The sequence below is a fragment of the Protopterus annectens genome, chromosome 15.part0 (genome assembly GCF_019279795.1).
Source record: "Protopterus annectens isolate FY-2018-M chromosome 15.part0, PAN1.0, whole genome shotgun sequence".
Classification (NCBI taxonomy): domain Eukaryota; kingdom Metazoa; phylum Chordata; order Ceratodontiformes; family Protopteridae; genus Protopterus; species Protopterus annectens.
In genome coordinates, this window is record NC_056749.1 from 188,688,577 (window position 1) to 188,715,584 (window position 27,008).

A 27,008-nucleotide genomic window follows, 5' to 3' on the forward strand; every position below is an offset into this window, starting at 1 on the left:
ATGGTTTCGACACCAGTCATTGGTCTCAGTGAGGCCGTTCTGCAGGATGTCTACATCACTTGGGGAGTTAATAATGGCTCCCAGCTTGCAGTCATCTGCAAACTTGGTCAGCCTGAGTCACTTTGGGTTGGCATGGACTTCTGAGAAATAGATGCCAAACAGAAAAGGACCCAGGACCAATCCCTGTGGGACTTCACTCTTGACTGGTCGGCATTCTGACTTGGAGTCCGCTACTTTCACACTGTGGGTTCTATCTGTGAGTCAATTTGCAATCCACCTAGTGATATAGGGGCTGATGCCTAGTTTGGTGAGTATAGCAATAATTCCTGAGTGGGGAATGGTATCAAAGGCCTTGGCCAGATTGATGTAGGCTGTATGAACTGTCTTGCCCTCATCCACAGCTCTGGTGATGGACTCAAAGAAGTCAACCAGGTTGAGCAGGCATAATCTACCTTTCACAAAATCAAATTGCATGGGATCTAGAGTTTGGAGATTCCCTATATCCTTGTTAATTAGCTCCATGATGATGCACTGTCAGGCTAATGGGGCGATAATTCCCAGGGTCTGTAGTCACTCTCCCTTTATGGAAAGGGATGATGGTAGCAGTGCATCATTTGGTAGGGACAAAGCCTGAGGTGAGGCTGTAATTGAACAGGGCACACAGATGTGGTGTCATTTCACTTTGTAGTCCATATAGAACACATCTAGGGATATTGTCGGGTCCCATGGAAGCTGTATTCTTGGCTTTGGACAATGCAGCTTTAACCTGTGCTGCAGTAATGCTGGATGCCTGACATTCCTCTGGTATTGTGATTGGTCCTTTGGGGGGAAGGTAAAGTTGGCACTGAACCTGTCGGACAGTATGTTGGCAATATCTGTTGGCTCACTATAGGAGGTACCATTGTGCAGTAACTCAGAACAAACTTGAGTATTGTCATGGAGATTCTTGATATAACTATAGAAGGATTTGTGGTTCTTTTTAGTGTCTGCCACAATTCTGCCTTCATAGCTGGCTTTAGAGATTTTGATGAGGGATCTCAAGTTTTTGTTGAGGCTAATAAGGGAGTTTTTCCAGTCTTGGGACTTCACCTTTTTCTGCAACAGTTTCTTCCTTCTCTTGTAGAGTTTATTAATGGTAGAGGACCACCAGATTGGCTTCCTTTTTTGGAGGAGAGTTTCTTGGTTCTGTTGGGTATGGCTAGTTCCTTGGTTCTGTTGGATATGGCTAGTTCCATGCATTTATGTACGTGTTCGTACAGTGCAGTGGTGTATGATTCAGCAGTCATGCATCTATTTTCCATTGCCATGGGTGCCGTGAAGTTAGCCACCTCTGTTTTTAGGAGCCAAAACAATATCTTAACAAAACTTACAGACCTATCTTAGTCAGTCCTTCCTTACACGGCCCTCCTCTTGCATGGCCGCACCAATTTTTGTGTAATCAGTAAAGTGGTTGAATGTATTCTTTCTTTGGTCAGATACATTGAAATGAGCAAATTAAAAAACATTGAAACAAATACTGACCTGTGTAGTACTCCACTAGTCAATACCCTACTTTTCTGACTGCCACTTTCAACACAGTCCCATCATTTGGGCATGCAGTGATCTAGTTCTCCAGTTTTGGTCCTACCCCTAACTTTAATTTTTTCTAGCAGTAGCAGCAGCTACTCTGTCTTTGAAAACCAGGTACAGTTATGGACAAAGATGAGCATTGTAGTGCTCTCTCTATGGTCTAAATTGTAGTAAATTGCTTGCTACAGTTAAAAAAAAGTAATATTTTAAAATAAAACTTCAGCGCTGTAGCACTCTGGGTAGAGTATATACCATAGCAGCTGCTTGCTACATTGTAGCAAGCAATTTGCTACAGTTCAACAGTGAAAAAAAAATTTTTTTAAAGCTAAAACCTGAGTTCACATAGTGCTCCATATGGCATAAAAAACTGTAGCAGCAGTTGTGTGAAACAAAAACAGAAGCAATAGCTGGATAAAATAATGGATTTTAATAAAGCCTCCTGCTACAAGACTAATGATTTTTATGTTCAGACTGCAAAATGTTGATGACTTCTGTATATGATATTGTGCAGTAAAAATAAATACTCCTCTGTTTATGGTGGTCCTATATAATAGGTTTGTATTTATGAGAGAGCTAGATATTGGGGAGGGGGAAAGGAAAAAAAAATTTTGACTTGGTTTAAATGGTGTTGGTCAATGCCAACTAAATTTATTCTTTGTGGAGTTTTCAATATCTACACAGCCAGTGTTTAATAGTATTGATTAACATTTACAAATGTATCTATCAGTCACATTAATGGCATTGTCTCAGTGGTATTATGTTTAAGATTCTTCTTTGGAAGAAACCATCAAAAGGTATGTAAAATAAATGTTGTCTCGTATATTCACAATAGATGAGACTGATTTGTAGACCGTGAATTCTGAAAGCCCATTTAGTTGGCTAACTTTCTCAGAAGTTTGCAAACACTGAGCTTATTGCATTAAAATAGATGCTCAAGAGGTCTTAACATGCCTGAAGGCTGGGCTTTGCTCCACCCCCCCCCCTCAAAAAATGGACTTACTATCAAGTGTCAGTAAAGTTTCCAGTCAGTCCCAGCTGAATGGGATTTTGGAATCCTTTGTTGTAACAATCAAACTTACTACTCAAAAAAGAGGGGTAACTCTTAAAATGTACAAAACTGAAATGTAGCCTTGTAAAGTAAAACAAAATGCTTCCGAGTTATGTATAACTGCTGTTAGACTAAGGCTGCCACCCATTAACCATTTCCACAGGCAGTGTGGCCGAGTAATATTTTAAACATACTTCCATCGAATAGTGTTGGTATTAGTTTATGTTACAAGAGAGACTAACATTTATACTTTCACTTAAAGGTACATGAAATTCACCTTTTATCATGTCTTCATACTTTTGGTAACTCATTTAATCTGAACAAAATTAGGACTTTTTTACCATTCTGATTAAAGTGGTTAATACTGTTTTTTTCCTCACTTACATGTTTTTATTCGTCTGGTATGAACCACATATATAAGTGTAGTTTTAAAACAGTGATAAGGCATACTGGATATGCTGTCCTATACATGGTATTTAGTCAAGCATGATAAACCCAGTTAATCTGCTACAGAGGAGCTCTGATTCATGCTGGCCTCCAGGGTGAACCGCAACAAGAGAGCATGAATCATTAATTCTCTGTGGAAAGAGAACTTAACTGATCACGGTTCAGCAAACTTTACATTTTATACAGTGTACGGTAAAGTGTTTCTCCTTATTTCTGAAATCTGAATTAATGTGCAGTTTGACTCAGTATAGTGATGTGTGCTTTAATATAATGCTTACCTGATTGTTTTTAATGGAGTATTAGAGATGATTGTGTCACTGCTGTGTTTTCTCATTATGGGTTCATTTATACTTCTATTGTTTTAATTGATAAGAAAGGTTCATCTCTACATAGCTAAACTGTTCTTAGAATATACTGAACATATTTCTTCTGTGCTGTAACTTTCACACTCCTCAGTATACAATAATACAACACTCTTACTTCTGGATTGCATTTAATTGTACTTTGCTGTATCATAATGTACCTGAAATATGTGATTACTGCATGGTTCGCAGAAGTTTACTAGGCTAACAGCTTAGAGCCCTTACAAGCCTAACCATATTTATCCCGAATTGCCCCAGTTGTTGGTGGTTAAGTGAGTGAAGTTCACAGAGGTAAGGGTCTACGATAGTTAATAGCGACTTCCTCTGTCCAGAAGGGACATGGGTGTAACCCCAGGAATGAATTTGTGATGATCCATCCATCCATTGATCTAGGTTATGCTTGAACAGGGTCAGGAAGGGACTCTGTTTCACGTGAATTGGACGCTTGTTCCAGAGAAGTGACAGTCTCTGGGAGATGTATCTGTTGCTCCAGCATGGCTTGTTCATGTCAGAGGCCAGTTTAAGATCTGTGGATCAAGTGACTTTCTTGTAGTCTGATTTACGAATGTGCAGCTTTTCCATCAGGGCCAGGTCCAACACTGCCCGATAAGCCAGGCACAGGTCACCCCTTAGCATCCTGTAGGAGATGGACTACAGTAACAGGGCTTTCAGTCTTTCTGCACAAGACTTGTTTTGTGTACCCTATAATTTCTTGGTGAGAAACCTCTGTGGTCTCACCAGTTATTGCAGGTGTCTGATGAGGTACATGCAAAAGGGAGCATTGTACTCAATTATTGGACTGATGACAGCCGAGTATAATGGAATTATAACATCCTTAGATCTGGATGTGATGCCTTTGCTTATAAGATGTGCCACATAGAAAGATTTCCTTATTGCTATCAACCTGTGTACCCAGATCACGTACCACTAGGTCTCCACTTAGGGGGCTGGTGTCTATAATGAAATTAGCAGGGATGTTAGCTTTCCCAAAGGGAATAATAATGCATTTTTTTTTTGCATTTAGCTGTAATCCATGGCTTTGACACTAATCATTTGTCTGCATTAACTCTGTCTGCAGTATATTAACATCACTGGGGGACTCTGATTGCTCCCAATTTGCAATAGTCAGAGAACTTGGTCAGCCACAGATCATCCAAGTTTGCCTGGAATTTTGAGAATAAATTCTGAACAGTAAGGGGCCCAGCACAGAACCCTGTGGTATGCCACTGGTGACTGTTTTTTGGCTAGAGTTGAATACACCCACTTTGACAGTATATGTCCTGTCAGTGAGTCAGTTGGCTACCCATCTGGTAATGTAGGAGTTAATTCCCAACTGGGAGAGTTTCTCTATCATACCTGAGTGGAGGATTACATCAAATTATATAAATTCTGTCATGTCTTACTGATTAGATACATCTCAAAAAGAGTACATTATATGATTTTATTTTACTTTTTATTTGGCATTTGGCCTTCACAACTGTCAGATATACAGGCACCAAGCAGGGCATTTTTAATATGCACCACAATCTGACCTTGCATGTTCTAGTCAGAACTCCAGGGAAGTGCAAACAATAGATGTGCCACAAGGACATCACTTGCTCATGTGGGTCTCGAGCAGGCATTTTTTTCACCCTCTGCAAGCAGACTGCTCCTATTAGTTGGGAAATACATCCCTGACAGACACAACCCCCACCCTTCCTGTTCATTGCCCTCCAATACTTGAGATCCTAAAACTATTTTTTGGGGGGTGATTAAAGCTATATTTTTAAAAATACCTCTATATACATTTTTGGGGAACTGAAATTGGATTTTATTCAGTTCATTTTTTTTTTTACTTGTATTTATTATTATTTGCATTTGTTAACCAGAGTGGAGCAGTGATCCACATAGAACTTTTTCAGACTCAAAGCAGATATATATGTCTGACTTGCTCAGAGTTGCACAGAAGGCAAATGAAGGCTGAAGGAATCAGATGTTTGGATTACAGGTAGCAACTCGTTAACCAATCACAGTCTTATTCCTTTGCACTGTCAGACTGATTAAAGCATGACTGGAAATTTCTAGATTTTGTCATGAGACGTTTACTTGACAATTATTTTACTTTCTTTCTTTAATGGTGCAGCATCTTCCCATTGGCTAGAACACTTGAACTAAGCCTCCCACGAGCAAAGCTCTAATCCATTTGTATGCCTAACAGGGTCACCAGATACTCACCAAACTGACAGAGTGAAAGGTAATAGAGAGAGAGAGAGAGATAATAGTGAGCTTTCATAGCTGGTCCTAGTAGGTAATGGCAATTACAGTGGTTGTGCTTCCATACATGCAAACACATCTGTTTATAGGCCAATCCCTCCTACCAGGCAAGGTACAGGAGCTTAACTGCCCCTCTGATAAGGTGGCGATGCTTGTCCAAACCAGCCTACACCAGGTAGCAATCTAAGCCCCTTTCCACACCAGGACTTCCAAAAATAGCACACCATTACATTAGCATGTCATTCTTAAGCCTCCATCATAGAAAGGCAAGTGGGCTTAAACTAGTCATTCCTTTGTTCCCATACCAGCTCTTAACATGTGCCTGAGCTGCTAATCAAACTCGAATCTTTTGGGTCATGCGGTTTCATCTCTCTACACCAGCAAAGCTGTCATGAACGTAAACCACATTTGGCAACTCTCATCTAATTTTAATTTTAATTTCCTTGTAAAACAAGTTAGTAAATTGTTCCACTCTGAACCCTTTTCAGTCATGATCTGTATCAGAATAGTAAGGGTAAATGTAATTCATTTCAAACTGGACAGAATAGCTAGAATGCACCAAGTGTGACACTGCATAAGCCCTCATTATGTGCCCTGTATTCACTTCCATTTGAGAAAATAAAATCTGTGATGCAGCTTTAGGGAATACCATCCTGTAAATGAAGTCAGTGGATTAGTGTTTACTACAATGCACTGAATGGAATACCATTCTGCAAATAAATTATGATCTCTAAACAGCAGATTTTGGAGAAACTGACTCAATCACTGAAGAATTTAACATGGAATCTGAAAACTATTTTCACATAACCTATTTTATCCTTACATAATCAAACTGGTTTCCATCTGATGATATCACCTTTCAACATCCATCCATCCATCCACAAACCATTTTTTTCATTTTTGCAAAAGGGTTTGGGCTGTCACTTCAACAGTGTATCATCTAGAGGCAAGGGTCACACCACCAGGTGGCTAGTCATGTTGCATCTGTTCTTGCGTACCACACACTCATACCCACAGTCACACCCATGGCCAAATTAGACTGCTCAGTCCTACTTGTAATTAGTTTTAGCATGTCTTTGAATGTGGGAGGTTACTGGAGCACCCAGAGGAAACCCACAAAAACATAAAGGGGACATGCAAACTCCACTTTCAACATGTTCACTACAAAACACACCGTTTTTAGATGAGCACTGTGCGTGTGTCCATAGCCAATATTCCAGAATTCTCCTTTCACAGCTACACTGACAATACACCGTCTTAGAATCCCACACTCTTCAAATAACTGTTGGATTCCAATTTGTTATGCACCAATGGTCTTTCAAACCCAGGCCCTGTCAGTTCTACCAGATTTTGAAATGTGTTTTAAAAGCTGTGCACAATTTGTAGTGATCTTAAGTGGAAGAATACATATTTTATAAGCAGATATGTTTTGACAGTAATTTTTGCATATGCATTAGGTGCCACAAAATAATAATCTGAGCCTGTAACGCAAAGAAAAAAAAATGGGTGCATCTGTCCTGTACCCAAGTGCCAACAAGAAAGAAATAGCAGACAACTGTGAATTCACAAGAAAGAAAGTCACTGTAAAATCTGTTCAATCAGACAACGTGCTTTAGTAAGGAGTGAATGTAGCATCCAAGTTATTATTTAGTATTCTTGCTTCGTTCCCCACCTCGCTTGTACACAAGATACCCAATTGGATTCCACATTTTTCAAGCAAATCATATTTGTTTCTACATTCACATTTTCTTGAGTTCCTATTGGTGATGGAGAAATTTAGTGCAATTCCTAAAGATAATTGTGGTTATATTTGCTACTGAAATATAATAGCACTTCACGACTGGTGTGGATGAGTATACAGTTAAACAAATTCAGCACAGGTTAAGTTCTAGGCTCCTACAGTTAACTGAACCAGTCAGGCTTTAGATATTTAACTCTGGTCACTTGAGAATTTCAGGAATACTGGGGTACTTGACAAGGTAACATATAGCATTTTGAACATTTTCTATGCACATAGCCAGGTTACCATACAGAGGCTCATTGTAAATATTGGAATTCTGCAGTACAAATGACTCAAAGGAGTTTTCTGTTTCATATTACAATGGCTTTCCAAATGCAGTAAATTAAACATAGGTGAGGTTTTGCAAATAGAAACGGCAGACAACATTCAAAATATTTAAAAGATTTGTTTTATCATACAGTAAAGAAAAACAGTGGATTTATCACAAATTGGTACTTTGTCATACTTTCAATGTAAGAATACTGAAAGAAGGTTAATCCTATAGTTATTTTTAAAAAAAGATTAAATCTTTTTATGGATGGCTTTTATACAGCAGCTTCCCGCCAAGTTTAACATTACCATAAGATCTTGTTAAACAACTTCATAAAACTATAAAGAATAATCCTACTGCTCTCTGCCATGAAAACAGAATTTACTCCTTATCCTCTTGGGCCATGAAGCAGAGTAAATACTCCCCAAAATGTGTACTCTGTCTCAGCAAGAGACCTCACCCTTCCTACTTAAAATTTCTATAGTCTGTCCTGGTCAGGACTATAACTATGTAAAAACCTTACTTTTTCCCTTCAGACACTCCCACATCTTCCATGTAAAATGGTTGCCTTTCTGATGATCTTACTGATTAGTCAATTTGCCATGTACTTCCCCTTACTGTCACTTGACTTACCTTTCTAGGGACTAATTACAAGCTATTTGCCAGTTAATTCCATAGTATTGCCCAGCCTAAATTACATCTGTAACATGGATGTGAAAACTTAAGTTATTATGAAAGACTAAAATAGCTGATCTTGTACAGTGTCTCTTACAGATATATAAGAGGGGATCTTTTTCAGGTATACAGGGCATTTAGAGCACTACCTCTGGGAATGTTTGGGGTTATCAAAAAGTAGCAGAGAATCATCAAATAATCTAAGTAGAAGATTCTATAGGAATGAGATCTGTATGAATGGGTTCTCTGTGAGAGTAGCTGATGCATGGAACAGACTGCCAAATTACATTAAACAAGTACTAGTTCAGATATTTTGGTGCAGCGGTTAGCATTGTCGCCTCAAAGCAAGAGGTTCTCCCGTTCGATTCTTGGCTGGAGCGCCTTCTGTGTGGAGTCTGCATGTCCTCCCCGCGGTCAAGTGATGCTAAAGGCATGCAGGTAGGTGCGAGCGTGAATGGGCGTGCCTTCTTTGAAGGTTGGGCGTCGGGCTGGCAACTCGGCACTGTAAAAATCCACTGCCAATCATGAGCGGACCGGAGTTCAGCTGTGGTGATCCCTAACCAGGGAAAGCCGAAAGACTAGTTTAGATATTTTTAAGAACAGCCTGGACACATTATAGCAACAAGTTGTTGTGTCTTTCGGCTTTTCCCGGTTAGGGGTCGCCACAGCGGAGCTCTGGTCCGCTAATGATTGGCAGTAGATTTTTACGTGCTGAGTTACTGGCCCTGACGCACAACCATCAACGAAGGTACGCCCATTCATACATGTCTCCACACAGAAGACGCTCTAGCTGAGAATCGAACCAGACAGCGTCTTACTGTGAGGCGACAATGCTTCCGCAGCACCACCACAGCAGTTTATAGCATTATAGCAACAAGTACTCTGGTATATTGGCAGGCTAGAAGGGCATTAATGCTAGTGCTTGAAATATTTATATGTATGTATGTATCTGTGGGGCTGTTAATAACTGCAACCTAGTTATATACCCTCACAGGACTGCCCATTCCCATCATTTACACAGTTCCAGGACAATGGCAAAAATCAGCACTCTTGACCTCCAGTTCTCTTGTTAGTAATTACATTCTTCTAGGATTATGTAGCAGGCCTGATCAGGTTGTAGATTCCCTAATATCTCTAAGAGATGTTTTTGACAAGGAAGACTACAGCTGAAACAGTGCTTTAATAATGTGAAGACAATCTGTAGCTACCTTACCCTCGGACAATTTTATCTGTATTGTATGCCATGAATAACCACTGAATATCATGAACAGTTTTCTTGTTCATGTTATTAATGGATACCTACTCCTATCAGTAAATTTTGTTTGATCCTAAGGTCCCCTTGCCTGCTTCAAGCCTTTTAAGAATGCTTTCTGTAAAACACTGCTTCCTTTACTGCAGGAGTCTGTACATACTTTGTATAGGGATCTGAAAAGATTGCATACTTATGCTTTTTAAGACACACATCCTGATTTTTGCTTTCAGCAAGTAATATGCAAGCAGAAACTAATGGTCTTACTTGTTGTGGTCTCTTTACTGCTAACGATTTTAACTCCACCACCAAATTCACTGGAACTATTAGTAGGCTTTGTTAACTACTGTATGTCCAACTGAGACGTTGTTTTTTTAAGTCTTTGTTTTTGCGATGTCCCACTTTTCCCTTCACTAATTCTCTCCTAAAAATTTGAAAAATTGCTTGGCTTAAACTGTTAGTCTGCAATGCAAATTCCTTTCCAACAGTCACATGGCACAGTTACAGCTTTCCTTCCATACTTTTTACTTTTACACTTCTTTTCTGTCCTCTTTTGTACTCAGTCCTCCCCATTTCATATGACTTCTCCTTACCTCTCCCTCCCTGAAGTTAGTTTCTGCTTCAGTCCTCCTGCATCGTTGTTGCGATCCTGTCACCAGCTTCCTCCATGGTGGGCCTTCCTGGCAGCCAACCTGGAAGGAAGGCAGGACATATCAGCTGAAGATGAGAGGATGGGACATCTGACAGAGTAAACATTTTCACATTTTCTGACTGTACCTCAGATCATTTATCTGCATCAATATGGTTCCCCACTATCTTTGTCAAAGTGGACAGGAGCACACAACAGAGGCCACTGGTAATTTTTAAGATGTACTCTACATTCTAATCATCTAGACTGTTTCTAATACTGGCTTAACATGGTCTGAAATTTAGGATGCAAGGCCACTTTGCACATGAACAACAGTCAGGCTCTAATGCTATAAAAGATGCTATAATCCATGCAGTTATACATTCTGTCCCACTTCTAGCAAAGTTTTTAATACTCTCGTTAAAACATATTTTTCCTTTCATCTGTTATCTTTCGTCAATAAACTTGTTTTAGACACCTACCACAACAATACATTTTCCAGAGCATGCAAGTCTTAGTAATATCTGCAGAAAGTTACACAAGGGAGAAAGTGATGCGCACTGAGGAAAATGTTCCCTGAGGAGCAAAAATTAATTTCTTTTAGATCTACCAATCTCAGTGCCATGATCGACCCGCGGTGATGGTGCTGCGGTAGCATTGTCGCCTCACAGTAAGATGCTGTCCGGTTCGATTCTCAGCTAGAGTGTCTTCTGCATGGGGACATGCGTGAATGGGCGTACCTTCGTTGAAGGTTGTGTGTCAGGCCTGGCAAGCCGGTACGTAAAAATCAGCTGCCAATCATTAGCGGACCAGAGTTCCGCTGTGGTGACCCCTAACCGGGAAAAGCCGAAAGACACAAATCTCAGTGCCATGATCCCAAGCTAGGTAGGGCTTTTCTGCATGAACTTGTATCCCAAGCTAGGCAGGGGTATTCTGCACACATTCATAAATGATATCTGGAAGCCTATAGCAAACTCTGCTTAAAAAAAGCAAGGCTTAATCCTTCCATGAGAATATTATAACAATGGGTTCATTGAAAACTCTGTCTCACTAGATACTTGAGATTGTTTTTAGAAAATCATTGCCAACAGCACTGAGTTACCAAGGCAGAAAACATTTACATGTATTTTAGACAGCACCTCTTCTGTAGGACAAGTCAGCAATGTATTTGTCCTGTACCCATATTGCAATAAGAAAGAAATCCCATGATACATGTTGCCTTCAAGTAATTTTCAGCTCTGGATGAGAGGATGGGACACTTGGCAGAGTAAACATGTTTTAATCTTTTTGTATGCACATCTAGTGATGAAGCATGTCCTAAGGAATACAGAATTTTTTATAGTCTACTTTTTGTGCACCATGAAATCGGTCTAAACTGAATTTTGCCGAAGAATCCCAGGAAGACAAGCCACATGGCTACACAGGGAAATCTACTGGGAAAAGACAAGATTAATCAGTGTTTGTGTTGTGAGAAGAAAGTATATGCCACATATCAGTAGTGCCAGTGACTACTTTTGGAAAAGTCCTGCTGTGACTAGTAGGTTTTATTTAACAAATCTGAATAACCAGTGTTGCTGATTGCTGTTTCAGTGTCAAAGTAAACAGCAAAGCAGTAGATGGTTAGCTGTACACAAACACACGACTTCATGCAGCACTTCCAACTAATTTTCTTGTGTTCCAAGTATTTTTTTTAACTGCTAATAACTTTAATTTTTTTTAAATAGTCACAAAAGGCAAGTCAGCTACATGTAGCACCTACTGGAGTGAACAGGAATATAGTCTAAAATACTCCTGCAAGATTCTGCAGTTTCAGACACTTAATGTAATATCTTTTATGTCTTACTCTCCTACTATTGAGTTTTTTATAATGTTTAATCAGACAGAACTCTAGAGGATTTATACACTAATACGAAAATTACTATAACTTCTGTATAGTAGAAAAATATAATGGAATATGCAAGCAGTACCTTCTCTACGTCCTTAACCTTGAATTATTTTCTGTTTCTCCTTTCTCCCTTTCCACTTAAAAAAATTCTAAGCTTGTTTCCTGCCTTTCCTGTAACTAGTCTAGTCCAGATATAGATTTGCTGTATCCAGGACTGTTTGTAAGCTTCTGAGCTCCCCAAGCCTTTCTGTGTTGGAGGGAAGCCTTCTAGCTTATCAATGGGAGTGGTAAGTACTAGGTAGCCTATCTAACACAAGAGGAGTAGTTTCTGGCCCAGAAATTGTAGTTTATTGTCTGGTTGGGTAGTTTTTTCATCTCTTTCAACTTTTGGTTTAAAAGCCTGCATTTGCGCTTGTTTCCCGCCTTTCCTGTAACTAGTCCAGTCCAGAGACAGATTTGTTGTATCCAGGACTGTTTGTAAGCTTCTGAGCCCTCAAAGCCTTTGTGTGTTGGAGGGAAGCCTCCTAGCTTATCAGTGGGAGTGGTAAGCACTAGGTAGCCTATCTACCACGAGTGGTTTCTGGCTCAGAAATTGTAGTTTATTGGCCATTTGGGCAGTTTTTCCTTCTCTTTCTACTTTCTGGTTTAAAAGCCTGCATTTGTGCTTGTTTCCCACCTTTCCTGTAACTAATCTAGTCCAGATACAGATTTGCTATATCCAGGACTGTTGGTAAGCTTCTGAGCCCCACAAGCTTTTTGTGTTGGAGGGAAGCCTTCTAGCTTATCACTGGGAGTGGTAAGCACTAGGTAGCCTATCTACCACGAGTGGTTTCTGGCTCAGAAATTGTAGTTTACTGGCCATTTGGGCAGTTTTTTTCTATCTATTTCAACTTTCTGATTTAAAATCCCACATTTGTGCTCATTTCCCACCTTTCCTATAACTAGTCTACTCCAGATACAGATTTGCTGTATCCAAGACTGTCGGTAAGCTTCTGAGGCCCCCAAGCCTTTCTGTGTCAGAGGGAAGCCTTCTAGCTTGTTAGTGGGAGTGGTAAGCACTAGGTAGCCTATCTACCATAAGAGGAGTGGTTTCTGGCCCAGAAATTGTAGTTTATTGGCCGTTTGGGCAGTCTTTCCATCTCTTTCAACTTTCTAGTTTAAAAGCCCGAGTTTGCGCTTATTTCCCTCCTTTCCTGTAACTAGTCTAGTCCAGATACAGATTTGCTGTATCCAGGACTGTTTGTAAGCTTCTGAGCAGTGCCAAAGTCTGCTTTTCAACTTTTCCCTTAGATCTGCTAGTTCTCTCCTCTACTGCACTTTTACTAGCTTATTAGTCTAGCACTTTACCAGACTTCTTGTAGCAATTACTGTAGAACACAAAAGTGCTACCAGCACTAAACATTCTACAAGGAAACAGCTCCAGTATTTATTATTAATGCCCCACCCCACCAGGCATGTCTAAAGGTCAGTTCCCTGTGTTTTCTCCTATTAACCTGGTGAACCTGGGCATCCTGAGGCAATGTAACAACTGGCTCATGTACACAGTCAACATTCTCCTCTTACCTCCCAACACTCAAACTTGCGAGAGATGCACTTATATATCCAAATTGGAAGCCACGCACTCTCCAGCCAAGACCAGAATAGCTGGTCAAGAGGAAAAGGTCATCACTTGCACAACACCACGTGGAACACACAGCCCTCCAGAACACACACCAGCACTGCCTTCACATAAAAACACAAACCACACACCCACCTTTGTGGAGGCTCTCAATAAAACTCTATCCAAACAGCAGAGACCTCCAAGACAGAAACACACTCGACCACTACAACACAACACTAATCACAAGACACATAACTCTCCTAAACAGTGTGCCACTCAACCAAAGCCCCTAAGGCAAAACAGCATGCCCAACATGCTAGTCATAGGTGACTCGATAGTGAGGTACACTGATGTCCCACCCACTAGGTTGAATAAGGAGAAAGTAACAGTCAGCTGCCTGTCAGGTGCCAGGATCCACCACATAACGGATGCACTCAGGTCCCTCAGCAACAAGTATAAATATGACTCTGTCATTGTACATGTGGGTGTGAATGACCTGAGATGTACCTCCCTGGACTACATGAAAAGAGACATGGAGGAGCTCTCGGATTATGTAGCACAGGTGGGTATGACCCTAGCCCTGAGCAGCACCCTACCATCATCCAGAATGTTACCACAGTACAAGCAGAAAATTATTGATTTCAACAACTGGTTAAGATGTTCATCGTGTTTCACTGTTGCAGTCATTACTGTAGGGTTCTCCCCTGCCAGCAGGCAGTCCTCGGTCGGCCAGAATTCCAAAGTCTGGGTCTGGCGTCGGCTGCTCAGCCATGCTCCCTGACGTCAGAGCGGCAGGAGTACAAAGCTGACAGCCGACGCCATGTTCTCCAGTCTTTCTTGCCGTGCGGTGATAGCAGTTCGCAAGTGCCGGTCGGCTGACTCCTGACAATTTTTTATAAACGTACTTCAGTCCAAAGACTTTCTTCTCCTACTCTAAGCTAAGTACCCCATTGGGGAAACTTTTTTCTTGCTCCAGTCCGATGTCAGAAAAAGTTAATAATTGTATTTCATGTGGGAAGCAAATACCTCATAAGGATTTTCATTCTTACTGGATTCCTTGCTTAGGCCCTGACCACGACGTAGCTAGTTGTCGGTTTTATGCTAGATTCAATCAACGTACGATTAAACAAAGGTACGATTTTGCATTTCATTACTTCGGTAGGCGTTTTAATTACAAAATGTCGTCGGATACGGTTCCGGCTACCGGAGTTCACAAACGACGCAAGGATAAAGTTAGGCCTCCGAGGTCCAAATCAGACGATGTTGTACAAGCAGAGCCAGCTTCAGGTTCGGCCGTCGTCAGTGAGGTGCTTTTGCAGCCCCTGTCGTCGGCCATTTTGGAACCGATGGCCAAAACGGACTCCCACGAGGAGCCAACTAGACCTTTGAATATTTCTGTTGCAGGACCTTCGGACAATGCTCCTTTGGATGGGTCCGAAGCCGCTGTGCAGGTACCGGCTTCCAAAGGGGTTTTCAGGCCTACTCAGCTTCTAATAAAGGCAAAGCCAAAGACAAAGGCAAAGACTCCTTCCAAATCAAAGACTGCAGCCCAGGCCTCTTCTGATCCGGCACCCAAGTCTCAGAAACAGTTACTTAAGATGGCGGAGGACTTACTTACTATGATTAGGGGTTCACATCCCCCTCCAGATAAAAGGCCAAGGCAGGAAGTGTATTATGACTCCTCTGATCAGGCTTCTGTTTCTTCAGTCTCTTCTTCTGACCAGGAATATTCTTTCCCTCCTTATGAGGATTCTGATGCTGAGGAATCCATTCCTTCAGCTTCTCCCCCTGAGGATTTCTCTTTTGGGGAAACTTTGCATGAAATGAGGGAACATTTTCACTGGGGAAGACAGGAGTACTCGGAATCTAAGAAAAGACTAAGGGATTTTCTTCTTCTTCCCCAACATAGACCCCTGGCTATTCCTCCTATTTTGGATATTGTGGATGATGCTTTTTCAGAGGCTAACTTAACTCCTGACTCTTTTCCTCCAGCTCCTGTTAAGCCAGACAGATATTATAGGGTTCCTGATTCCCACCAGTTTTTATACAAGAACCCTACTGCTGATCCTGAAACCATTTCTCAGGGTCCTAAGGGGGTTAAGGCTGCTTCTGCTAAAAACCCTATTCCCACTGAGAAGGATTCCAGATCTTTAGAAAGATGGGGCAAAAAAGTGTACACTTCAGCTACTTTATCTATTAGGGCTTTAAACTGTCAATTTCATATGCTTAAATACCAGCAATTCCTTCTGTCTGTTTTGAAACAAAGCTAACTTCCATTTCCGCCTGTGCAGATGATAAGGAATTACAGGACTTAATGCATGCCACTGAACAAGTTGGGAAGCATGGTTTATACTGTGGATTTGATGCCTTAGAGGCTTCTTGTAGGGCGGCTGCCTCTGGTACAGTCATTAGAAGGCATGCTTGGTTAAAGGAACAAAACTTGCCAGATCAAGTAAAAGCTAAGTTATTGGATGCTCCTGTTCAGCATAATGTTTTGTTTGGATCTAAGGCTGAAGAGGTGATAAAGAAAATGGAGGACAAGGCAAAATCCATGCAAACGGTTAAGGATTTCTTACAAGTACAGCCACCCAGATTTAGTAGGAATTGGCCTACTAAAAATTGGTCCTTTCCCAATTCAGACAGGCCTCAGAGGGGTAGATACAGATGCTCCCGAGGAAGGCCTCAAACGCAAGCCTCTTATAGACCAAGACAGTGGACTGCTTCCACCCCTAGGGGAGGAGAGGACAGGCCGCAAGCTCATAGAAAACAGGCTCAATGACTCCCTCTGTTGGGCTGCAGGAACTTCTTGCCTGGAAGCCCCTCTCGGAGGAAAACTTTCTCTTTTTCACCCGAATTGGACTCATATAACCCAAGACAAGTGGGTTCTGGATGTGGTTTCCAGAGGTTACAAATTCCATTTTCATACCCTACCAAGACAAAGCGGATGGCCAGATCTACCAAAACATCAATGGTTAGAGGCCTTAAACCAGGTGGAAGCCCTCTTGGCTATGAAAGCCATAGAACTGGTTCCACTTTCAGAAATGGGACAAGGTTTTTACTCAAGGCTCTTTCTAGTCCCCAGAAAGCAAAATTCATGGAGACCCATTCTGGATCTGTCAGTCTTAAACACTTTTCTCGAAATACCAAAATTCAAGATGCTTACTCTACAGCAGCTACTCCCAATGCTGACCAAAAATGCATGGATGGTAACTTTGGATTTAAAGGAGGCTTATTTACACATTCCCATCAGGCAGGAGTGATAGTCTTATTCAGGCAGAGACAGCAAGGATGTCTTACTGCAGCATCTAGAATTTGTTCAGAAACTTCTCAAGTTCCTGGGATTCACTGTAAACATAAAAAAGTCAAATTTGACACCCTCGCAACAGATAACTTTTCTGGGTGCTCTTTTAAACACAACAACCAAGATGGCATTTCTGACATACGAAAAACAATTACAGCTGGCTTCAACTTTCAAAACCTTGGCAACATTAACTCAGCTATCCGCAAGGAAATTCCTGCGGGCTTTGGGTTACATGGCCTCCTGCATCCTTCTCGTACCATATGCAAGACTACATATAAGGAAAATACAGTGGTACCTAAAAAGTGTATGGTCTCAGCATTGCCACAGTTTAGACATACAGATCACCGTCCTGCCTTGTCTTCAAAAGGAATTCCTTTGGTGGTCCAAAGCATGTACTCTAAACAAAGGGAAACCCTTCAGTCTGCCTCCAGCCAGTCAGATACTAACCACGGACGCCTCAGATTATGCATGGGGAGCCCATTTGCAGGGCAACTGTCTGCAGGGCCTTTGGACAAAGGATCAGAAGCACCTGCATATCAATTTAAAGGAAATGCTAGCCATTCAGAATGCTCTATTGGCCTTCAGGAATCTTCTACAACCAGGGCAACTACTGATATGGACAGACAACACCACAGTTATGTGGTACATAAACAAGCAAGGGGATCACATTCCTATCCCCTTTGCAGACTAGCCATGAATCTATGGAACACAGCTCTAGCTTGCAAATTGGAACTTCAAGCTCAGTTTCTACCAGGGAAGCAAAACTTCCTGGCAGACAGTCTGAGCAGAAACCTGTCGGGCCCACACGAATGGATGCTGGACACCGAAATATTCAAGATGATTACAGCAGTCTGGGGATGTCCTCACATAGACCTCTTTGCATCCCACCTCAATCATCAACTACAGATTTTTTGCACCAGGACATTCCACGAACTAGCTTGGAAAGTGGATGCACTATCATTCAGTTGGAGAAACCTCTCTGGGTATGCCTTCCCACCTCTACCTCTTCTTCCACGGGTGTTATTAAAGATCAAACAGGACAAGCCCAAGATGATAATTTTGCTGGCCCCAAATTGGCCTCGACAGTTTTGGTACCCAACACTGAAAAACCTTTCTCTGGACCCCCCTTGCATTTTACCACAGACTCCGAACCTTCTGTCCCAACACCAGGGTCAGGTTCTGCACTCCCATGTCAAAACTCTCAACCTGGCGGCCTGGTTAATCCAGGGTCTATGATTCATTCTCTCCTACCCAAGCAGGTTATGGATGTCATTTTAGAAGCCAGACGGCCTAGCACTAGAAAATCTTATGCAGGTAAATGGAAAAGATTTTGCTCCTGGATGCAGGCTCAGGATTCGGACCCTCTTATTCCTGACATTCCTCTGATTTTACTTTACCTGACAGACCTCTTACATAAGGGTCTCTTTTTCTTCCATAAAGATACATGCCTCTGCTATTTCTGCTCATTATAATACAGACCCTCCAATCTTTTCCCACCAGCTCATGAGACAGTTTCTCAGAGGAGCTAAGAACTTAAGGCCCCCTAGATCTCCACCCATTCCTGCCTGGGATCTCAACTATGTTCTGGAAAAACTCACCTTACCTACATTTGAGCCTGCTGCCACATCTGACATCAAGTATTTATCTTGGAAGACAGCCATCCTGTTAGCTCTGACCTCTGCCAGGAGAGTTTCGGAGTTGCAAGCTCTCATGGCTGTGGAACCTTATATTATTTTTCATCAAGACAGGGTGTCTTTAAGGACTAATCCTACTTTCATGCCTAAGGTGGTTTCCAAAGTGGCTTTAAATCAAACTATTCACTTGCCAACTTTTTTCCCCAGTCCTCAAAATGAGGGGGAAAGGATCTTGCATTCCTTGGATGTACACAGACAACTAAGTTTTTACCTGGACAGAACCAAGGACATCACGAAATCAGAACAATTGTTTGTTTCTTATGCTTCAAGTTCCCAAGGTAAAGCCATTTCAAAACAGATTGCTCATGGAATCAGATTTTGTTATTCATACCATGGAAAGCAAATCCCAGGGAGTATAAGGACTCACTCTACCAGAGCTGCTGCCACTTCAGCTGCCTTCCTCAGGGGAGTTCCTACCAAAGACATTTTGGAAGCTGCAACTTGGAGTTCAGTGCATACTTTTTCTAAGCACTACAATCTACCTCTCTACTCTAAGTCTAGGGCAGGCTTTGCTTCTGCAGTCTTGCAGGGTCTTTTAGCCGCCCCCTCTACTTTATGACCACCTCCCTTTTATTCTGCTTTGGGATTCAACCCTACAGTAATGACTGCAACAGTGAAACACGATGAACATAGTACAGTTGTGTACACTTACCATAAATGTAGATGTTCGAGTGTCTTCACTGTTGCAGTCTGCTACCCTCCCTCCTGTCCCCTCTTATTTTTTCCTTTGTGTGGTTCCCTTCTTCACCCTTCTTCTGAGGTGTATTTGCAAAGGGTATGGGATCTTACTAATTTTGGAACACCTGACATCTGGGGCAAGAAAAACTGGAGAACATGGCGTTGGCTGTCAGCTTTGTACTCCTGGCGCTCTGACGTCAGGGAGCATGGCTGAGCAGCCGACGCCGGACCCAGACTTTGGGATTCTGGCTGACCGAGGACTGCCTGCTGGCAGGGGAGAACCCTACAGTAATGACTGCAACAGTGAAGACACTCGAACATCTACATTTATGGTAAGTGTACACAACTGTACTTTTCTGGTGTCATTCTAAGGGGATCCATTATCTGTCTGCCTGGGATGACATGATTGACAGACCTCGATGCTTTGTCAGAGATGGCCTGCATCTGTCATCCCTGGGCTTCTGGATACTGGCCAAGGCTTTTACCACCCCTATAGTGCCTTCTTTAGGCGGTGTTCAAAAGACTAAATTACCACCATAACAGCTACAAACGCAATCTGAGGGTCATGCTGCTCAATGCTAGAAGTCTAAATTTCAAAATGCACTGACTCAAAGCACTCATTAAAATGGAGAACATTGACATTTGTGCTATAACAGAGACCAGGTTCATGGCAGCAGAAAACACCCATGCACTACCAGTCTATAACTTATTCCACACCTTTCGGCCCCACTTGGACTGAAGCTCCAAAAGCGGTGGTGTTTCCATATTCATAAAGGATGCGCACGTAATGCAGAGATACTTCAGGTGCAGCTAACATTGGGTAAGACAGAGATTCAGGTTGTAGCCTGCTATACGTCCCCAACCATGTCCCAAGAATCACACTTTACATTCCTAAGCACCCTAGAGAATATTAAGGTCCAACCTAACACTCTCATACTGGGCGACTTTAACTACCCCTCCATTAACTGTGAGAATTACTCATGTACCAGTACACTTGCCCAACATTTCCTGGAATTCATTAATTCCAATGCCCTGGACCAGCTAATTTTTACCCCCACTAGAGGTAGCAACATCCTTGACCTGGTCATTACTAACATCAGCGACCGTTGCTCTACACCAATTGTCAACTCCTCCCCGGTTAGATCCAACCACAAACTAATCACCTTGGAAATCCACATCCCTCCCACCCACCCCCACCTCCCGCAAAGGTAACCACCATGAAAAACTTCCCAAAGCTAACTTTGGGCTCCTAAAAACAGAGGTGGCTAACTTCACAGCACCCATGCAAATGGAGAATAGTTGCATGACTGCCGAATCATACACCAATGCACTGTACGAACATGTACACAAATGCATGGATCTCGCCATACCCAATAAAACCAAGATATGCTCCTCTAAAAATAGGAAGCCAATCTGGTGGTCCCCTGCCATAAACAAACTCTACAACAGAAAGAGGAAACTGATGTGGAATAAGGTGAAGTCCCAAGACTGGAAAAACTCATTTATCAGCCTCAACAAAAAGTTAAGATCCCCCATCAAATCCGCTAAAGCTAGCTATGAAAACAGAATTGCAGCAGATAGTAAAGACAACCACAAGGCCTTCTATAGTTATGTAAAGAATTTCCATGGCAGTAATCGGATTTGCTCTGAGCTACTGCATAATGGCACCTCCGAGCCAACATATATTGCCAATAATACTGGCCGACAGATTCAGTGCCAACCCCCCCCCCCCCCAAAGGATCTATCACATTAACAGGAGATTGCCAGGCATCCATTACTGCTGCACAGGTTAAAACAGCACTGTCCAAGGCCAAGAAAACAGTTTCTATGGGACCTTACAATATCCCTGGCTGTGTTCTACATGAACTACAGAGTGAACTGGCACCTCACCTGTGTGCCCTGTTCAGTCACAGCCTTACCTCAGGCTTTGTCCCTACTGAATGGTGCACTACTACAGTCATCCCTCTCCACAAAGGAGGAGTGACTACAGACCATGGGAATTATCGCCCCATTAGCCTAACGAGTCTGATATGCAAAGCTATGGAATGCATCATCATGGACCTAATAAACAAGGATATAGGGAATCTCCAAACTCTGGATCCTACATATCCTACATGGTTTGGTTTTGTGAAGGGTAGATCATGCCTGCTCAACTTGGTCAACTTTTTTGAGTCTGTGACCAGAGCTGTGGATGAAGGCAAGGTGGTTCACACAGCCTGCCTTGATCTGGCCAAGGCCTTTGATACCATTCCCCACTCAGGAATCATAGAAAAACTCAGTAAGCTAGGCATCAACCCCTATATCACTAGGTGGGTTGCAAACTGGCTCTCAGATATTAGCCACAGTGTGAAAGTAACTGACTTCAAGTCAGACTGCCGACCAGTGACAAATGGAGTCCCACAGGGTTCAGTCCTGGGTCCTCTCCTGTCTGGTATCTACTTCTCTGAAGTCCAGGCCAACATGAAGGGACTCTGGCTGACAAAGTTTGCAGATGATTGCAAGTTGGGAGCTACTGTTAACTCTCCAAGTGATGTTGGCATCCTACAGAAAGGCCTCACTGAGACCAATGACTGGTGTCAGAACCATGGCCTTAAGCTCAATGCCAAAAAATGTGTCATCATCCCCTTTTGAAAAAACCCGGTTCCCATGAATTACCACATCAATGGTAGTCACAAACACAGAAGGTGTTATAGGAGATCTGGGAACACAGGTTGACAGCAACCTCTCTTTTGACCACCAAATTGCCACTGTGGTCAGAAAGTCCTTCTGTGTGGCACATCTCATTACTAAGGGTTTTGCATCCAGGAAGAAAGAGGTCATTGACTCCCTCTATTCTTCTCTCATTAGGCCAGTCATCGAGTAGAATGCCCCATTTGGCATGTACCTCACTAGACCCTGCAACAACTGGAGGGGCCGCAAAAGTACCTCACAAAGAGGATTCTAAGCCTTAAACACTCGTCCTATATGGACAGACTCAAAAAACTCCAACTATTCTCTGTCTCATATCGCCTACTTAGAGGTGATCTCTGCTTGACTTACAAAGGCATGTGTGACCCAGCTCTGTTACAAATGCTACATCTAAAGAAATCCCAATCCCTCCGCACCACATGCTCCAGACACCTCAACCTCATTACCACAATCAACAGAACATGCTGGAGGGACAGGTTCATAACCCAGAGACTGCCCATGCTATGGAATAGACTTCCCATACATGTCAAACAGAGCACCTCACTGGCCCTCTTCAAGAGAAATCTTGATGAGTGGATGGGAAATAGAAAATTCACCCCGGAGATCACTCCATTGGCTCTACTTGAGAGAGGCCCTGGGAACTAAGGTCAGGTGGCACGATGCCAGGGTAATCCTATGGGCTAGGCTTGTAAAGGTTCCAGGGCTATTAGCCTAGTACACACCTATGAACCTAACCTTAGAATATTCATGTAGCTGTGTGTCTGAGGCACTGAATAAAGTGTCAAATGTTCAGTGAGAATTAATTACTGTGTCCACTAAAATGGGAATTCCAAGCTTTTGGCCCTTCAGCCTCAAACAGCCCTCAAGCCAGCATAATTATAGGTGAGGGAAACTACTACAGTACATTACTGTTTCCATGGGCTTTCTTTTTGTTTTGGAGATCGTGGCTCTCAGCTTTGTGTGCGTTTGCTTGTACGCAGCCATCATGGTCATTTGAGTTTCAGGCTCTTGTACTGCAAGACCTGTAGCAAATATGAACGCAAGAACTTTGCAAAGAATCTGTCATCCATGTAACTGTGCTAATAGTTAAGTACAAAATTTTAATCAGCTAACCACCTAACATCTTACAGGCACCTTCAACACAGGCTAACAAGACATAAAAAATACCTCTACAAACACACACATGCTTTTACCACAACAGGGAACAGGAAGTCTCCACAAGCCTCACATGGCCTCTAAGAGACAGCAGGTACACACACTCCTAAGGCATATATATCATCCTAGTAAAAGCTAAAATACTCTTGCTATACTGACGACTGCACAATTAGAAAAACTGATAAATGATCACAGAGCTTCACAAGGAACTGATCACAGTGCTACTGTCTTGGGGTCCAAAAATAACATTATGAAAAATATGCCAAAAGGATTATATCACTACCATGGCAGATATGATACAGTCACTGTCCATGGTGGAGTAACAGTTCTAAGAAAGACTAAGCTTTAAGATGTACACTGGGCATGATGGGGCTATTTAATGTCCAAAATGTATGTGAACTAATATCTCTACCTCATGGCATCATAGTAAAGAAAGAAAACTCTTGTTTTCACTCGGTGGTTAAGAAACTGGCATAATTGAACAAGAGACGTATTGCTTCTTAGTCATTCAGTCTGGAGGGAGATGAGAGAAAATCACCACATTCATTGCATCTGATAGGCTGTACCTCTCTTCCCAAGGACTACAGAAACCAATCAGAACATTTTCTACTCCAGTAGTATCTTTTTACTTGCATAACAAATTCGGCAAACAACAGAAATAAATGAAGAGAAGTGAAAGTGCCATTGCTAAATGCAAGCTGCTAAAATAATGTAGTCTTGATGTGGTATCTCCTTAAAATATACCGACATTTGTACAATTCCCTGAGACATAGCTTAAAGACAGAATATATTTACCACAAACAGGAGCCATAGAAACATGCAGCTTCACTTTTATCAGCATAATACATTTGAAGAAAAGCAATCAGTGTGGCTTCCGCAATTATGAAAATCTGAACATGTGCAATTTTGAAGGTAAGGAAATGCTGCTTTTAATTAAAAATTCAATAGCATATGTAAGTAATGTTTGGGATGGAGAGCTACAGAGCTACACGGGTATTTTTTTTTTTTCTTGTGGGGCAGTATTTACTCATTACAGTTTCAAATTTTGTTTGGTACAGAATCCTAGCCAGTGAAGACAACTTCAGAGAAGATAAAAGAGAATACATTATGGTTGTTTATGTGCATGCTCAGGGAAGAAGACAACAAACTGATGAAAATGATTTGGGACAGACAGGAAGTAGGGAATGGAAACAAGAGCATCCAGCAAAGAGATGGATTGTGGGAGACAGGACCTGCGACAGGCATGAGAGTCAAAAAAGGTAGGAGAGTAGCACTGAATCGAGAGATGGCGACAACTGATGCGACACCCCGACCCCATATAGGCTGGTTCCTTCTCCTTCTGTTGTAGAGCTAACAGATCAGGTGATGGTGTTTTCATCCAGAAAAATATCGGTGCTCGTGTGCAGGATACTGAAAATAGAAATGGAATTACGACACACCATAATCTCATTTAATGTTGGTAGCTAACATCATATGAAGATATTGATTCCCATTCCCGTTAAAAGTCCACACACAAGGAATTACGAATAAGATCCAAGAATTTACTTAGCCAGTGATAGCACAAACAGTGATGGGAAATTTCAGCTACCATGAACATTCAGGATAAAAGATTGCACTGTATTAAGTATGTCCATCATCAGACTGCCTTTGCCAGCAAAGCAGCCTAAAGTAAACCGGCAGAAATCCTGCTTGGACAGTGACATATTCGATAGAGTATTAAACTTGGGGTCTTCATGCATCCCTCTGATCTTACTCCTTCCCTAATTAATTTGGACTAAGCTCATGTTAACGGAAATGTTATTTTCAAATTAATAAACAGAGAGTATGATCAAAAATAATTTTGATGACTTAGCTTTTTCATATGGGGATTACACTTCGTAAATGAGGAGTGTACCATAACATTGGTATGCGATTATCATCTGAAGAGATGCACTAAGCACCAAGCAACTTCTCCTTTAATATAATTAACTACTGATGTGAAAGACATTATCCCAAAACTGCACAAATATACTGGGGGATTTAAAGGTAAATCATAGTGGTGAACCATAAATTCAGCAATTTATGTAACAGAAAAAGGATGCCTCTGAGAACTTTGTCTTTAGAAAAATTATAGGACAAATAAAACTATGGAGAATCCTCACAGGAGTCATCAAAACATGTGCGCCAGTTTTGGGGAATTAAAGCATTGTTCCATTCATGCAGTCTCTAAGCCCTGTTACATTGCAAAACAGCTAGATATACATCCGTGGAAATACAGCTAGGTATACAGCTGTGACAGTACAGCTGGGTATATGGCCATGGCAGTACAGCTAGGTGTACAGCCGGGTATATGGCCATGGCAGTACAGCTAGGTGTACAGCTGGGTATATGGTCATGGCAGTACAGCTAGGTATACAGCTGGGTATATGGCCATGGCAGTACAGCTGGGGTATATGGCCATGGCAGTACAGCTAGGTGTACAGCTGGGTATATGGCCATGGCAGTACAGCTAGGTGTACAGCTGGGTATATGGCCATGGCAGTACAGCTAGGTGTACAGCTGGGTATATGGCCATGGCAGTACAGCTAGGTGTACAGCTGGGTATATGGCCATGGCAGTACAGCTAGGTGTACAGCTGGGTATATGGCCATGGCAGTACAGCTAGGTGTACAGCTGGGTATATGGCCATGACAGTACAGCTAGGTGTACAGCTGGGTATATGGCCATGGCAATACAGCTAGGTGTACAGCTGGGTATATGGCCATGGCAGTACAGCTGGGTATATGGCCATGGCAGTACAGCTGGGTATATGGTCATGGCAGTACAGCTGGGTATATGGCCATGGCAGTACAGCTAGGTGTACAGCTGGGTATATGGCCATGGCAGTACAGCTAGGTATATGGCCATGGCAGTACAGCTAGGTGTACATCCGTGGCAGAATGTTAATTACACCACTCCTTCCTAGCCTTAGCCCTTTTGCTTTTCCAAGTATGCCATGTGTTAGCCTGTGCCACGCTATCATTAAACTGCTGACACAACCTGTTTTGAATACTTAAACACTATGCTTTTCTTTTCACTGCTATTGACTGCTAGATGAACCACATTTCCTGTAAAGCACAATCTTCCTGCCTTTCCTGGACTGCTGATACTGGGCAAAATATTTAAGGAAATCTCATATTTCAGGTCAGAAATTAAAAGTTGGCAGGCAGAAGAGAGTACTCAGATAAGAAAGTTACACACAGAGTAGAAAAATGCGAAATACATGAGTGTGACAGCTTGGAAAACAGGATGACAAAATTGCCTCGGTGATAAAAGAACCTGCGTATAAACACAATGATATTCATTGGATTTGTTCTGTAAAACATTATGGGCTGCTTGGGGAGAGAGAGTGAAGCACTTGCACACCACATTTTTATTTCTTTGTGTAACACATTGCACTGACAGTATTATAGAAATGGAATAACTCATTAGCTTTCGCTGGTAAAACTTCAGGCATAGAAGCCAGTCTTTGTTATGGTGCAATGCTCCTGGCAAACAGCCAGGAAAAAAATAGATAATCCTTCGGAAGTTGTGTGAAACTGAAAGGCCTTCTATTTGAGGAGAACTATAGCCTGTTTACAGCATATAATGTTGTACTGTAGCTTTGAGAGGTAACAAATCACTTTGCAATATTGCTCACTAGTGACACCTTATGGTGAAAAGAGCAGAAACAAGTCCGATTCATTTCATTGTGTTTCTCCAAATCA

At 42.0% G+C, this 27,008-nt stretch overlaps 1 protein-coding gene across 4 annotated transcripts in view; it reads right to left on the minus strand.

The window, feature by feature from the left end:
• Positions 1–27,008, minus strand: part of LOC122790109 (probable E3 ubiquitin-protein ligase MID2) — a 1,228,538-nt gene that overhangs the window by 452,194 nt on the left and 749,336 nt on the right. For 3 of the 4 annotated variants that reach the window (XM_044057683.1, XM_044057682.1, XM_044057681.1), the window contains exon 3: positions 10,248–10,346. The exons of the other annotated variant lie outside the window; for it this stretch is intronic. In XM_044057683.1, coding sequence (XP_043913618.1) covers positions 10,248–10,346 — 99 coding nt within the window. The remainder of the gene's footprint in view (positions 1–10,247; positions 10,347–27,008) is intronic. 4 annotated transcript variants of the gene reach the window in all.